Source organism: Salvelinus sp. IW2-2015, unplaced genomic scaffold (assembly GCF_002910315.2).
Source record: "Salvelinus sp. IW2-2015 unplaced genomic scaffold, ASM291031v2 Un_scaffold1511, whole genome shotgun sequence".
Classification (NCBI taxonomy): Eukaryota; Metazoa; Chordata; class Actinopteri; order Salmoniformes; family Salmonidae; genus Salvelinus; species Salvelinus sp. IW2-2015.
Window position 1 is genome coordinate 93,013 of NW_019942955.1, and position 15,676 is coordinate 108,688.

The following is a 15,676-nucleotide window of genomic DNA, read 5'->3' on the forward strand; positions in this document are numbered from 1 at the left end:
ATGAAAGTTCCATGTTATTTATTGTTGACTTGGATAGCCTATATCATTACATTCCCAACACAACCAGATGTGAAGCGACTTCATTTTAGCTGTACTTTATAGGTGTTACTGATCCTCTGGAGTCTAGAGATAGCCTGGTTCACAGCACCGCAGATTGTAGCATTATAGCCTGGTCCTAGATTCTGTTTGTTGCGTCTTTTGACCACTTGTATGGTTATTTTCACCATATAATTTAGTAAAGAGGCATAAACGGATCTTGAACCAGGCTAGAGCATGACTGGAGGACAGGCAGGGGAGCTGTTCAATTCAGGACAGGAGTCTGTTGTCTGCAGTCGCCGACGTGTACCATTACACTGTAATTGACTAGCTGTCGGTGGTATCGCACTGACATGATTATGTGTCTTTGTTCAAGGCACTTCTCCGGAGATGACCCACGTCTGTCTGTCAGGTTAGACTGAGTCACGCGTGCCAGAATGAATGGCCTGCTAGAAGAGTGTCGCATTGGTCTGAGGTGTAGTGACCTCGAGTCTTTAACTAGTGAAGGACTATTTTACTGGATGGCTAGAAGCAAATTATACAGTGTAAGTTTTCACTACCGTACCCTAGAGACGATGCTCAGTCTATATGTAGGCCTCTGTTATAGCCTACCAATTGATGGTGTTGACTGGAGTAATGGTTATTTGACTGTGGTTTCAGGATTATATATTGATGGGTGTAAGTGATTGTTATTTTCACCCTACTTGGTCGGACAGGAGGACCAGGTCACTCAGAAGCTTCATGAGACGCTTGCTCACTTCCGTCCCCATAGAAGACAACGAAAGAACAAGGGACCCCACTGCCTCTGAGCACTCAACAGCAGAGCAATAAGCTGCTCTGTGATGGTCAAGAGGCTAGGCCCTAGCCTGTCACAGGTGTGTTTGTACGGTCTGCAACTCCTTGTCAAGACGGCACAAACAGTCTGGGCAAATCTAGCCTGGATCCCGGAACACTTGACTATTTCTCTTATCACCCTTTCCAACTACTCTTTATTTAAAAAAGCTGACTTCTATTTGATGTTGGACATTAAAATGCTTTTGAAATGGTGACTTCCACATTAAATTCTTCCATCTCTTCTCCAGTTGCTTTCCGGCGGTATACCTGGACAGAGATGATTAAGATCTCCCGTGACGAGCTGCTACAGGTCAGGATGGGGTCAGAGTAACAAATTACACCACTCTTTGGGGCTGCTCGCCAGTCTTGATGTTTTTGGGGACCCCTAGTCTACAACAGGTAAGTCTCAAGACCTCAACGCCGTATTGTCATTGGAGAAATCGGGCTTTACTGTTGTAAAGGAGTATGTATCAGGGAGGATAAATACATTTGGGACCGACACTAGAGCTGAAAAACCAGCTTCAAGGGAATACTCATGTTCTCTGGCTTTGTTGAAAAACAACAGAGACCTTTGTCTTAGGTTTTTACGCAAGTCATGTTGTAATCTGAGCCTAGTACAGTAAATGTAGAGACTGCCAAGTAAAGAAAGGGCTATTTTAGTGATCAGAATATTTTATTATTGAACTTCTAAAGCATTTCACTTTAAAGGAAGGAGAAGTTGCCATGTACTGAGAAAATGGGTGTAACTTTCCAACCCCAACTAAATGTTTTGCGTCTACTTTTTGTGAAACCTTCCTCTTCTGCAATTGGCGTCATTGCGTGCCTATTGACTGGGCAGTGCTGCCCGAACTTGCATCATCATGTTAACTGTGTGTCTAGGTGGGCAGTGCCCAATGATGTATGACCTGTGTGCTAGGTGGCTGCCCAATGATGTATGACCTGTGTGTCTAGGTGGCAGTGCCCAATGATGTATGACCTGTTGTCTAGATGGGCAGTGCCCAATGAATATGACTGTGTTCTAGGTGGGCAGTGCCCAATGATGTATTGACCGTGTGTTCTAGTGGCAGTGCCCAATGATGTATGACCTGTGTGTCTAGGTGGGCAGTGCCCAATGATATATTGGACCTGTGTGTCTAGGTGGGCAGTGCCCAATGATGTATGACCTGTGTGTCTAGTGGCAGGTGCCCAATGATATATGACCTGTGTTTCTAGTGGCAGTGCCCAATGATGTATGACCTGTTGTGTCTAGATGGGCAGTGCCCAAATGATATATGACCTGTGTGTCTAGGGCAGTGCCCAATGAATAATGACCTGTGGTCTAGGTGGGCAGTGCCCAATGATATATGACCTGTGTGTCTAGTGGCAGTGCCAATGATATGACCTGGTGTCTAGTGGCAGTGCCCAACTGTGTATGACCTGTGGTCTTAGGTGGGGCAGTGCCCAAGATAGTATGACCTGTGTGTCTAGGTGGCCAGTGCCAATGAATATGACCTGTGTGTCTAGGTGGGCAGTGCCAATGAGTGTATGACCTGTGTGTCTAGGTGGGCAGTGCCACATGATGTATGACCGTGTCTAGGTGGGCAGTGGCCAATGATGTATGACCTGTGTGTCTAGTGGGCAGTGCCCAATGATATATGACCTGTTGTGTCTGACTGGGACGTGCCCAATGATGTATGACCTGTGTGTCCTAGTGGGCAGTTGCCCAATGTATATGACCTGTTGTGTCGTAGGTGCGCAGTGCCCAATGATATATGACCTGTGGTCTAGGTGTGGCAGTGACCCAATGATGTATGACCTGTGTTGTCTAGGTGGGCAGTGCCCAATGATATTGACCTGTGTGTCTAGGTGGGCAGTGCCCAATGATATATGAACCTGTGTGTCTAGGTGGCAGTGCCCAATGATGGACCTTGTGTCTAGCATCGAATGGCCAGCCACAGTGGGCAGTCCCAATGATATATGACCTGGTGTCTAGGTGGGCATGCCCAATGATATATGACCTGTGTGTCTAAGTGGGCAGTGCCCAATGATATATGACCTGTGTGTCTAGGTGGGCAGTGCCCAATGATGTGTGACCGTGTGTGTCTAGGTGGCAGTGCCCAATGATGTATGACCTGTGTGTCTAGGTGGGCAGTGCCCAATGATATATGACCTGTGTGTCTAGGTGGGCAGTGCCCAATGATATATGACCTGTGGTCTAGGTGGGCAGTGCCCAATGATATATGACCGGTGTCGGACTGGGACGTGCCCTTGATGTATGGACCTGTTTGTGGGACTGGGACGTTCCCTACAATCACTGTAATCTCAGGGTTCAAGATGACTCGGAGAAGCTGATTTCTTTTTGAAAATCAAAATGGCTGCCTAGCTTCTTTATATCATGCACCTTGCCTTGAGATGCTTACCCCCCATATAACACTGGAATTTCAAGCTCTGAATATATTTGTCACCCTTTGTTACCAGAAAATTAAGTGTATTTTTTCATTTTATACAAAATAATAGTATTTATGTATACTACATTTAGGTCATCTTGTACTTAACATCTCTGGTGTTAAGACTTAAGAACTGTACATTCTAGACTCTAAGGAACTTGTGTCAACATATTCCAGGTTCTTAGAATGAGGGTTGGTTGTGAACGTTTATTCCAGGTTCTATAGAATAATGGTTGCTGTGAACATGTTTATTCCAGGTTCTTAGAATGATGGTTGTGTGAATGTTATTCCAGGTTCTTAGAATGATGTTGCTGTGAACATGTTTATTCCAGCGTTCTTAGAATGATGGTTGGTGTGAACATGTTTATTCAGGTTCTTAGAATGATGGTTTGGTGTGAACATGTTTATTTCCAGGTTCTTAGAATGATGGTTGTGTGAACATGTTATTCCAGGTTTCTTAGAATGTGGTTGCTGTGAACATGTTTATTCCAGGTTCTTAGAATGATGGTTGGTATGAACATGGTTTTATTCCAGGTCTTAGAATGATGGTTGCTGTAACAGTTATTTCCAGGTTTCTAAGAATGATGGTTGCTGTGAACATGTTTATTCCAGGTTCTTAGAATGATGGTTGCTTGAACATGTTTATTCCACGTCTAGAATGATGGTTGGTGTGAACATCTCTGACGAGCAGCTGGGCAGCATCGCTGATAGGACCATCCAGGAGGCCGARCAGAACGGAGACAACTCCATTTCCTTTAATGAGTTCATCAAGGTTGGAAACTTACATTTTGTATATTTGGAAACATGAACTATTACCTAACCTAGAATCCGTGTGAATTATACCGTGGCATTCGGAGACGTTAATATTAACACAGGACCTCCTGTGTGCAAAATAGTGAAGATGCCATTAGCAACAAAATCTATAATTTATTTGACATGAACACACCCAGTCAGGATGTTTTCATCTTTTAAAGTAGGTAGCTACCTGCACATGTTTGTCCACTCAAATAATTCCAGCCACCGAACGAACCGCGTCGCTTGATGAACGGAAAGGGACATCTGTTACAAAACAACAGAGCGTAATAACATTCAGAGATTGTCATTGGGTCTTACCTATACTCTTAGAATTACACTGAACAAAAGTATAAACGCGGTGTTGGTGCCATGTTTCGTGAGCTGGGGGGGGACCGACTTTTTCCAGACGCGCAAAAAAGCTTTTATCTCAAATGTTGTTCACTAATTTGTTTACATCCCTGTTAGTGAGTATTTCTCCTTTGCCAAGAAAATCCATCCACCTGACAGGTGTGGCATATCAAGAAGCTGATTAAACAGCATGCTATTTACACAGGTGCACCTTGTGCTGGGGACAAAAGGCCCCTTTTTTTGTGTAGTTTTGTCACAACACAAATGCCACAGATGTCTCACGTTTTTTGAGGGAGCGTGCAATTTGCATGCTGACTGCAGGAATGTTCACCAAGAGCTGTTGCCAGACAATGTAATGTTCATTTCTCTACCATAAGCCGCCAGGCAAACCTGAAAAGGGTCTTTTGATACGGGATTCTCCAGGGATGACTCGTGTAGCCACACACAGATTATGATGTTTTTTTAAACCCATGATCGAGAGGTGGGGATGTTCGTTTTTAATTAGGAATACGTTTTTATATTTACCACGAGCAGTACAAATCGCGTTTTAATCAAACGTCTGACTTTGTTGTATTTAGTGTAACCCATGTCTCCATTCAGGGGACTCTTGTAGGCTCTTGTCAAAAGTAGTGCACTATATAGGGAGTAGAGTGCCATTTGGAACACTCAAACACACCAAGATAAAACAGCCTTCAGTGTTATCATATAGATGGATCACGATGTTATAGATTAGATATTTTTTTTCTCACCCTCTAATTCACACTCTGCCTGAAATGTACATTATGTTGTCAGTTCTACAGTAGCTTGACTGTGTCTGCGTTGAGTCCCCTGTTGGTATTTAGAGAAGGTGTGTTTGTGAGTTTAAACCGGAGGTAATGTAGTATAATGTTTAATCACTGCAGGTGTTGATGGTCTTGTTACAGTAGGTTAATGTTTGTATACTATATGTTATCACTGCAGGGTGTTGATGTCTTGTTAAACAGAGTAATGTAGTATAATGTTAATCACTGCAGGTGTTGATGGTCTTGTTAAACCGAGATAATGTAGTATAATGTCAATCACTGCAGTGTTGATGGTCTTGTTAAACCGAGGTAATGTAGTAATAATGTTAATCACTGCAGGTGTTGATGGTCTTGTTAAACGAGGTAATGTAGTATAATGTTAATCACTGCAGTGTTGATGGTCTTGTTAAACCGAGGTAATGTAGTATAATGTTAATCACTGCAGTTGTTGATGGTCTTGTTAAACCGAGAGTAATGTAGTATAATGTTAATCACTGCAGGTGTTGAGTCTTGTTAAACGCGACGTAATGAGTATATGTTAATCACTGCAGGTGTTGATGTGTCATGTTAAACAGAGGTAATGTAGTATAATGTCAATCACTGCAGTGTTGATGTCTTGTTAAACAGAGATAATGTAGTATAATGTTAATCACTGCAGGTGTTGATGTCTTGTTAAACAGAGATAATGTAGTATATATGTCAATCACTGCAGGTGTTGATGGTCTTGTGTAACGGCCCGTAGATCGTCGCTCTCTCTCACGACTGGGAAGGTGTGTCAAGATGCAACAAGAAGTGGAAGCATCCGCTTCCTGCACTGAGACAGGACTGTCTCTGATTGGACCCCATTCTGACATCACTGTCTCTGATTGGACCCCATTCTGACAGGACTGTCTCCGATTGGCTGGACCCTCCACCTTCACAATGCCCGTTGGTTATGTCCCAACTGACACCCTATTCCCTATGTAGTGTGCTACTTTTGACCCGTGCCCATAGGGCTCTGTTATGTAGTGCACTCATTTTGTTTAGGGACCATAGGTCCCAAGTCAAAAGTAGTGCACAACGTAGGAAATAGGATGCCGTCTCGGACGCAGCCTCACTCCCATCTCAACACTATGCACTCTCTCTCTCTCTGACCCCTCCTCCATCACAGTACTATGCTCTCTCTCTGACCCCTCCTCCATACAGTACTTATGCTCTCTCTCTCTCTTGACCCTCTCCATACAGTACTATGCTCTCTCTGACCCTTCCTCCATACAGTACTATGCTCTCTCTCTCTCTCTCTGACCCTCTCCTCCATACAGTACTATGCTCTCTCTCTCTCTCTCTCTGACCCTCCTCATACAGTACTATGCTCTCTCTCTCTCTCTCTGACCCCTCCTCCATACAGTACTATGCTCTCTCTGACCCTCCTCAATACAGTACTATGCTCTCTCTCTCTCTCTCTCTGACCCCTCCTCCATACAGTACTATGCTCTCTCTCTCTCTCTCTCTCTCTGACCCCTCCTCCATACAGTACTATGCTCTCTCTCTCTCTCTCTCTCTGACCCCTCCTCCATACAGTACTATGCTCTCTCTCTCTCTCTCTGACCCCTCCTCCATACAGTACTATGCTCCTCCTCTCTCTCTCTGCCCTCCTCCATACAGTACTATGCTCTCTCTCTCTCTCTCTCTCTTGACCCTCCTCCATACAGTACTATGCTCTCTCCTGACCCTCCTCCATACAGTACTATGCTCTCTCTCTCTCTCTCTCTGACCCCTCCTCCATACAGTACTATGCCTCTCCTCTCTGACCAAGGATTTGGTAGATCAGATAACATTGTAGTTTTCATTATTTCTGCTCTGTAAACTAAAGGGAATACATGCGTGCCTTGGGTGTTTTATGTTGACTCTACCGCGTCTCTCTCAGAGATGGAACCTTATTTATTGTTTAGACCGTTCCAAGGTTGAACTAGATCTCAATGTTCATTACCAAGGCTCTCTGTGTTATAACACCTTCATGACTTGTGTTAAAAAAAACCATGTTTAAAACATGTTTTGGTGTCGTTCCATGTAAGGTATGGCTTTATTGTAATGTTAGCCAGGGCAGAAAAGGCCAAATCTATCCTCTATATTTAACCTAACTTTTTACCCCCCCCCCCCTCCAAAAACAAAGTGTTTCTGCTTTGTCACTATGAACATGCACATGTAAAATATATGTCCATTTCTCTACTAAGGTGCGATGTGTTAACGCTAACGAGGAATGATGTTCCTTCGTTTCTCACTGACTTGTTCTCACTGTCTGGGTTCCCCAAACTCAGTCCCCCCCCCCCCCTCTCTTTGGTGCATGTTTTGGTTTTTACCCAAGCTGCACTGCACAGATGATTCAAATAACCAACTCCTTATCAGGCTTTGATTATTTGAATGAGCTGTGTAGTGCTGGACAAACAACAAAACGTGCACCCAAGGAGGGGGGAACCCAGGACCCGACTTTGGGGAACCCAGGACCCGACTTTGGGGAACCCTGCCTAGATCAAGTCTGTGCTCCAAATGTCACCCTATTGACCAGAGCCCTATTCCCTTCATAGTGCACTACTATAGACCAGCCTATTCCCTTTATAGTGCACTACTATAGACCAGAGCCCTATCCTTCATAGTGCACTACTATAGACCAGAGCCCTATTCCCTTCATAGTGCACTACTATAGACCAGAGCCCTATTCCCTTCATAGTGCACTACTATAGACCAGAGCCCTATTCCTTCATAGTGCACTACTATAGACCAAGAGCCCTATTCCCTTTATAGTGACTACTATAACAGAGCCCTATCCCTTCATAGTGCATACTATAGACCAGAGCCTATTCCCTTCATAGTGCACTACTATAGACCAGAGCCCTATTCCCTTCATAGTGCACTACTATAGACCAGAGCCCTATTCCCTTATAGTGCACTACTATAGACCAGAGCCCTATTCCCTTATAGTGCACTACTATAGACCAGAGCCTATCTCCTTCATAGTGCACTACTATAGACCAGAGCCCTATTCCCTTCATAGTGCACTACTATAGACCAGAGCCCTATTCCCTTTATAGTGCACTACTATAGACCAGAGCCCTATTCCCTTCATAGTGCACTACTATAGACCAGAGCCCTATTCCCTTCATAGTGCACTACTATAGACCAGAGCCCTTTCCCTTCATAGTGCACTACTATAGACCAGAGCCCTATTCCCTTCATAGTGCACTACTATAGACCAGAGCCCTATTCCCTTCATAGTGCACTACTATGACAGAGCCCTATTCCCTCTAGTGCACTACTACAGAGCCCTATTCCCTTCATATCTTGGCCATTTGGGACTCAGTCTAAGCTTCCTCAGCGTTTAAGGGGCCACGCTTGTATTGTCAGACACTATTTTGCAACGGCCCTTTTTTTTTTTTTGAGAATTCATCATCATTCTGTTTTTCTTTTTCTTTACCCACTTTAGTACCCTGATGTTGGTCTCCCATCCTTCAATATCATAAGGGTCAAATGGGAACTAATTATCATGTTTTTTGTTTTTCTTACGGGTCCACCCTGCCTAGCTACAGCCAGTCAACCGTTAATGCCCATTTCTCGTCTGCGTCCCAACTGGCGCACTATGCCCTATATAGTGCACTACTTTTAGCCAGAGCTCTATGGCCCTTGATTAAAAGTAGTGCTCTGTGTAGGCCCTATATAATGAAAAAAAGTGTTATAGGCCCTGGTCAAAAGTATTGCGCTACAGAGAATCGAGTGCCATTGTGTTCGACTGCCTCAGACAGCCCTGACCCAATGACCTGTCTCATACAGCCCTGGCCCTAGCTGGTTGAATGACCTGTCTCAGACAGCCCTGACCCAATGACCTGCCTCATACAGCCCTGACCCTAGCTGGTCGAATGACCTGTCTCAGACAGCCCTGACCCAATGACCTGTCTCAGACAGCCCTGACCCTAGCTGGTCTAATGACTCTAGTCTAGTGTAACGCAAACCTCCATGATCAATAGAAGATCTGAGTCATTGTGAATCAACCGAGAGGGACATTGTAGCCTAATATATTTAACATAACACTGTTCTGTGTTTTTATTGTTGATTTATCATCAGGTTAGCCAGGTACTTGTTGATGGAGAAGTGAAAAAGAATTCTAACTTATGTATTTGAACCAGAAATGCCAAATGTGTGACAGTACCAGCGTTTATTTAGCTATATGTGATTGTGTACACAGGATGTTTGGTCAAATTTTAGCATTGTAATTTTATTATGTTTATAATATACCTGGCGTAATAGTGGAATGAGTGAGACTTTTTTTTGTTTTGTTTTGTTTTGGTACACCAGCTGTAAAAACTATATTGTTTTTGTTATTGACGAGATATTTCACAGCGATTTCTTTTTTTTTTCTCTTTTTTTTTAGACGGTATAATGATTCCCTATGCTATTCAGTGCTTGTTTTTGCACAAAACTAAAATTGAGCGAACAGTATAGAATTTTAGCAACCAGGAAATAAGAACTAGATGACAACCGGAGTCTGAACATCTTTCCCATTTGACAACCGATGCCGCTCCGGCGGGAGAAATCAATAGGCCAATGTCCACCATTGTTGTGATTGGCTGTGATAAGTAACACTGGTGAAACACTATTAGCGCCAGCTATATTATGGACATTTTCTGAAATTACTAAATTCCTGTGTAGCACTTTTTATAACATGATAGATGGCAGGAGTTTTAGGTTCAGATCCTTGCTGCTGGACGTAGAGATTATTTTTCATCAATTAGTTATATTAATCAATGTGACCAATCAAGTATAACTCAAATGTACGATATATAAAATAATTTATCCTGTGAAATGTTATAATTGTAAAAATTATTTGATTGAAATAAAACGGGTGCCATGCTTGCTCAAAGTTACCTTTTGTCTTGTTACAAATCAATTTTTATTTTATTGGTCACATACACTTAGACGGCCTAATTAATATTTATCCATGTACGCTGTTAGTCTTTTCAGTTTACGTTGCTCCAAGCAAGGTCTGGGATGTCCAAGACTAGCTATATAGATCGCCAGCTTGTAGTCCTAAAACCCAGAATGAAGTTAACTCAGGTTCGTTCAGCCATTCCTATGGGGAAAATGAATGGGGAAAGAATAGGTTTTTGGAATTAATGACCGAAAGGTCAGAGGTTAACACAGGCTTAGGAGATCTTGTACGTTTTTGTTCTGAGGTGGTAGCAGTCAGTTAACGTGACATTTTATGAATTATGAAGCCTTTGTGCTTTGTTTTCTTACATTCTTCAAAATTCACAAAGTGACGTTAGCTGATAAAGATTCTCATAGGCTTAAGACATTGATGCGTTCTGTGTTTACCACAGATCTTATTGTCGGTGTTTGTACAAAAAAAAAACGCCATTAATTTTCCTCATAGGCTTTGTCCAACAAACCATGGCGGAGTTAACGCCTACAAAAAGACGGCATTACATCACAAAAATATAAACACAGCATGTAAAGTGTTGGTCCCAAGTTTCATGAAATGAAAAAATTATCCCAGAAATGTTCGTCACGCACAAAKAGCTTTTTTCTCTCATTCTGTGTACGAATCTGTTTACATCGCTSTTAGTATTTCTCCCTTTGTCAAGATAATCCATCCWCCTGACAGGTGTTGCATATCAAAATGCTGATTAAACAGCATGATCATTACACAGGTGCACAGGAGCGTGCAATTAGCTTGCTGACTGCAGGAATGTCCACCKGATAATTMAATGTTTATTTCTCTACTATTTTAGAGAATTTGGCAGTACATTCAACCMGCCTCACAACCGCAGACCYCGTGTAACCACGCCAGCCCAGGACCTACACATCCTGCTTCTTCACTTGCGGGKTCGTCTGAGACCAGCCAKCRGGACAGCTGATGAAACTGTGGGTCTGCGTAAACTGTCTCAGGGAAGCTCCTCTGTGTGCRCSTCCTCCTCACCTGACTGCAGTTCAGTGTCGTAACTGACTACAGTGGYCAAATGCTCACCTTCAATGGCCACTGGCACACTGGAGAAGTGTACTCTTCARGGATTAATCCCGGTTTCAACTGTACAGGGCAGATGGCTGACAGCTTGTGTGGGCGAGCGGTTTACTGATGGTGTTGTGAACAGAGTGCCCCATGGTGACGGTGGGGTTACGGTATGGGCAGAAATAAGTCACGGACAACGAACACAATTGCATTTTATCGATGTCAATTTGAATGCACAGAGATACCATGATGAGATCCTGAGGCCCATTGTCGTGCCATTCATCCGCCGCCATCACCTCATGTTTCAGCATGATAATGCACGGCCCCATGTCCCAAGGATCTGTACACAATTCCTGGAAGCTGAAAATGTCACAGTTCGTCCATGTCCTGCATACTCACCAGACATGTCACCCATTGAGCATGTTTGGGATGCTCTGGATTGACGTGTATGACTGAGTGTTCCAGTTTCCGCCAATATCCAGCAACTTCGCACAGCCATTGAAGAGGAGTTGGGACAACATTCCACAATCAACAGCCTGATCAACTCTATGTGAAGATGTCGCTCTGCATGAGGCAAATGGTGGTCACATCAGAATGCTGTCTGGTTTTCTGATCCACGCCCCTCCTTTTTTTTAAAGGTATCTGTGACCAACAAGATGCATATCTGTATTCCCAGTCATCTGAAATCCATAGATTTTGGGCCTAATGTATTCATTTCAATTGACACATTTCCTTATATGAACTGTAACTTAGTAAAATCTTAAAATGTTGCGTTTAGATTTTTATTCAGTGTATTTCTCCTTTTTACAGTATTTTTAATAGGAGGAAAACTGAGGMGCGGGCTTTAGGATTTGAGTGTCAGTTTTTCTGGGCATCTTCGTAGAAAGCTATGCCAGAGATATTAGAGCAAGGATGAGATTGGAGAAGATTGTTAACGATCTAGTTCACTTGCGTTGTGCAATGTAGACATATGTTTTCCATGCCAATAAAGCCCRTTGAATTTAATTCATAGGAATTCCATTAGGCAATGAATGACSGCCACCCAGCAGACTGCCGACCAATCGCGTTCACGTTATCCCGCTACCCGCGGTTGTTAAACTAATCGTCACGCAAAACCCTTCTCAAAGTTAAGGTATTAAATCGAGAAACTATTTTCCTCGAAAGTACYTAATGTCACCATTCCAGAGCTATACAGTATTACAAACAGCAAGTTAATTATCTCACATCTTGGAAATTATTTTGTAATGTTGTACTTCTTGTTGACGAAATGTATGCTAATGTTAGCTTTTTGAGCTCGAAGAAGAGTCCTTGAAGGAGAAACAGCTCCTTGTCCCAGAATCGCCCAGAATGCACCGCGCGGCCCWTTGCCGCAACAGTACACGATCRCWGTGGAGTTTCCCATCTCRTCAACATTATCTCTGACGATGCAAGAGTAAAAAAAAATGGCGTAGAACGGTGGAGACCGTGGTGCTTGCAAAAAAATCCATGGGACCCGTACAACGACTGACGGACGACACCCGGGACATTAGCATTTACTGATGATTTGTGGCGGCTCGGATGTCTTTCAGTGAGTACTTTAATGAGTAATGTAGTATTTAAACGTAGRTATAGGTGGTTGGATGATCAGTGTTTGCGAGATGGGCACTGAGTCCTTTGTTTAACTGTTACTTGTACCGCTGCTAGCTATGCCGCGGCTAACTAAACTCGACTCAATTGTGAAGGAAGTTTCTGATTAACTTCACCAGACGGCTTTGTGYAATTTTATCTCCGACTACATCGATTCGTCCAAGGTCAATACTTTTAAAAAAAATATGTTTTTTTTAATGTAAATTACCGTATGAACCGGCCACCTTGTACCTATGTTTGACCTCTGTAGTTGCGTGTCTTACTTTGTTGGCTGAAATCCCATCTTTTTCCCCCCAATAAACGCTAATGAAATACCATATCATCACCACCGATTGACCTACGTGCATAAAGATGGCAGTTCATATGACGTTATTGTTTTAGGGCTATCCACTGACTCTAAACTATGGTGCGTGACATTTTTCAAAGTGCAAATGAATCAGCACAATTTACACTGATCAAAAAAAATCCAAACGCAACAATTTTAAAAGATTTTTACAAAGTTTCAGTTCATATATTTGGAAATCAGTCAATTGAAATTAATTCATTAGGCCCTAATCAATGGATATCACATGACTGGGAATACAGATATGCATCTTGTTGGTCTCATACCTTAAAAAAAGGGAGGGGCGTGGATCAGAAAACCAGTCAGTATCTGGTGTGACCACCATTTGCCTCATGCAGCTCGTCACATCTCCTTCGCATWGAGTTGATCAGGCTGTTGATTGTGGAATGTTGTCCCACTCCTCTTCAATGGCTGTGCGAAGTTGCTGGATATTGGAGGGAACTGGAACATACTGTCATACACGTRGATCCAGAGCATCCCAAACATGCTCAATGGGTGACATGTCTGGTGAGTATGCAGGCCATGGAAGAAATGGGACATTTTCAGCTTCCAGGATTTGTGTACAGAGCCTTGTGACACGAGGTTGTGCATTATCATGCTGAAACATGAAGTGGTGGCGGCGAATGAATGGCACGACAATGGGCCTCAGGATCTCATCAGGGGAATCTCTGTGTATTCAAATTGACAACGATAAAATGCATTTGTGTTTGTTGTTTGTTGCTTAGGCCTGCCCATACAATAACCCCGCCACCATGGGGGCACTCTGTTCACAATGTTGACATCAGCAAACCGCTCGCCCACATGACTCCATACAAGCTGTCTGCCATCTGCCCTGTACAGTTGAAACCAGGATTCATCTGTGAAGAACACACTTCTCCAGCGTGTCAGTGGTCATCGAAGGTGAGCATTTCCCCACAGGTCGGTTACGACGCCGAACTGCAGTCAGGTTAAGACCCTGGTGAGGACAATGATCACACAGAGACTGTTTCTGCAGACATTCTTTGGTTGTGCAAACCCACAGTTTAATTAAAAATTAAAACCTGTTTTAATGATCATGCTTTTTAATCAGCTTCTTGATATGCCACACCTGTCAAGTGGATGGATTTATCTTGGCAAAGGAGAAATGCTCACTAACAGGGATGTAAACAAATTTGTGCTTATGGAACATTTCTGGGACCTTTTATTTCAGCTCATGAAACACTTTACATGTTGCATTTTTTTTTTAATATTTTTGTTCAGTATAATTTTTTTCAAATTGCCAGCGTCCTTGAAGCTAGAATTSGGATCATGTATGCTCTGCTAATGGCCGTACAAAAAAATAACAAACAAATAGCCATGTTCAAAATGAGGAATTTGTGGTAAGTGCCTGACACATCTTTGACCTACACCATTTTTAAAGCAACAGCATTGAGCAAACAGTCGGTGGTTGTATTTGATTAACATGTATTGAAAAGGTATGGATATCTGCAAACAAAGGCATGCAACTACAGAGGACAAACAAAAGGTACAAGGTGGGCGTTTTTTCATAATTATTGACCTTGGGCGAATCGATTTAGTCAGAGCTAAATTCCACGAAAGACTGGTCTCGGTGCCACTCCGTTGSTGAAGTCCATCAAATTACCTTCCCCGTGGAGTTTAGTTCGCTACTAGCTAGCAACTCAACATCTGTAGCAATAATTATTGGTTTCCGTTGTATTCCTGCTTTACTATGGGCATGTCACGGGTTTCTACATTTTGTTTTTCATAATAGATCATTTGGATGACATTTGTGAAAGGTTGTTTGTGCAATTAAATAGCTAGCTAATTTCCTAGCTATATGTTTTTAAATTGGGTATTATGTTTGTCCATCCAGTCTCTCTCCAGCTTCTAGACAAGATCTTCTCTGACAGTGCAACATCTGAACATGTACATCATTTGACAAAGGTCAGTCCTTTTAAGCCGTCATAATGATATGTAGCTAGCCATCATAATGTAAATGAGTATGTTAAGCTAGCATCTATATTGTGCTTTTTCATTGCCCACTATTCTCACACTTCTTCAAATCCCAAAACAGATGCAAACTAAATAGAGTGCCAGACTTGCCAGACGTTGTGGGAACTGTCCTGCGGACCACAGTCTCCCATGCCAGCAGAACTGCCACGTGTGGGGGAACTGTTCTCTGCCGACCACCAGGTTCTGCCCATGCCAGCAGAATGCCAGGTGGTGGGAACTGTCCTTGCGGACCACAGGTCTTCCATGTCCAAGCGACTGCCAGGTGTTGGGGAATGTCCTGGCGGACCACAGGCCTCCCATGTGAGGCACAATCTGGTATTAGGCCACCATCACCCAGACTCTCAGTCCACAGCTGTTGAAACCAGAGATCGATCAAAGTCTGTCAACATCAATGGATCAAGATATCAACCTTCTTCACTAAAGAGAGGACCGCTCCGGGATGTGTGGGTTACAGGAGAGACTGGCTACCACAGGATACAAGCCCCGGCTGGATACTGTTGAATCTCTTCTCTTT

General features: G+C 43.1%; 1 protein-coding gene and 3 long non-coding RNA genes across 6 annotated transcripts in view; 2 read left to right on the forward strand and 2 right to left on the reverse strand.

Moving 5' to 3' along the window:
- chp1 (calcineurin-like EF-hand protein 1) overlaps window positions 1-4,122 on the forward strand; it is a 10,464-nt gene extending 6,342 nt beyond the window's left edge. Inside the window, exons 6-7 of one of the 2 annotated variants that reach the window (XM_070439242.1) lie at window positions 3,630-3,668; window positions 3,985-4,122. In XM_070439242.1, coding sequence (XP_070295343.1) covers window positions 3,630-3,668; window positions 3,985-4,104 — 159 coding nt within the window. In that variant the 3' untranslated portion in view covers window positions 4,105-4,122. Of the gene's footprint in view, window positions 1-3,629; window positions 3,669-3,953 lie in introns of both variants that reach the window. The other variant, XM_024138541.2, reaches the window with a different exon arrangement.
- Window positions 4,123-6,456: 2,334 nt separating this feature from the next.
- On the reverse strand, window positions 6,457-7,010 carry LOC139024442 (uncharacterized). Of its 2 annotated transcripts, none has more exons than XR_011475760.1 (3): window positions 6,932-7,010; window positions 6,627-6,890; window positions 6,457-6,507 (listed from the first exon to the last, which is right to left on the reverse strand). It is a non-coding gene; the product is annotated as an uncharacterized lncRNA (long non-coding RNA). The 2 variants fall into 2 exon arrangements; XR_011475759.1 differs by having other exon boundaries at window positions 6,506-6,553.
- Window positions 7,011-8,874: 1,864 nt separating this feature from the next.
- Window positions 8,875-9,147, reverse strand: LOC139024443 (uncharacterized). Its single transcript, XR_011475761.1, has 2 exons — window positions 9,051-9,147; window positions 8,875-9,012 (listed from the first exon to the last, which is right to left on the reverse strand). It is a non-coding gene; the product is annotated as an uncharacterized lncRNA (long non-coding RNA).
- Window positions 9,148-12,361: 3,214 nt separating this feature from the next.
- LOC112071078 (uncharacterized) lies at window positions 12,362-15,660 on the forward strand. The gene is made up of 4 exons (XR_002894020.2): window positions 12,362-12,768; window positions 15,023-15,093; window positions 15,224-15,310; window positions 15,425-15,660. It is a non-coding gene; the product is annotated as an uncharacterized lncRNA (long non-coding RNA).
- Window positions 15,661-15,676: the final 16 nt, after the last annotated feature.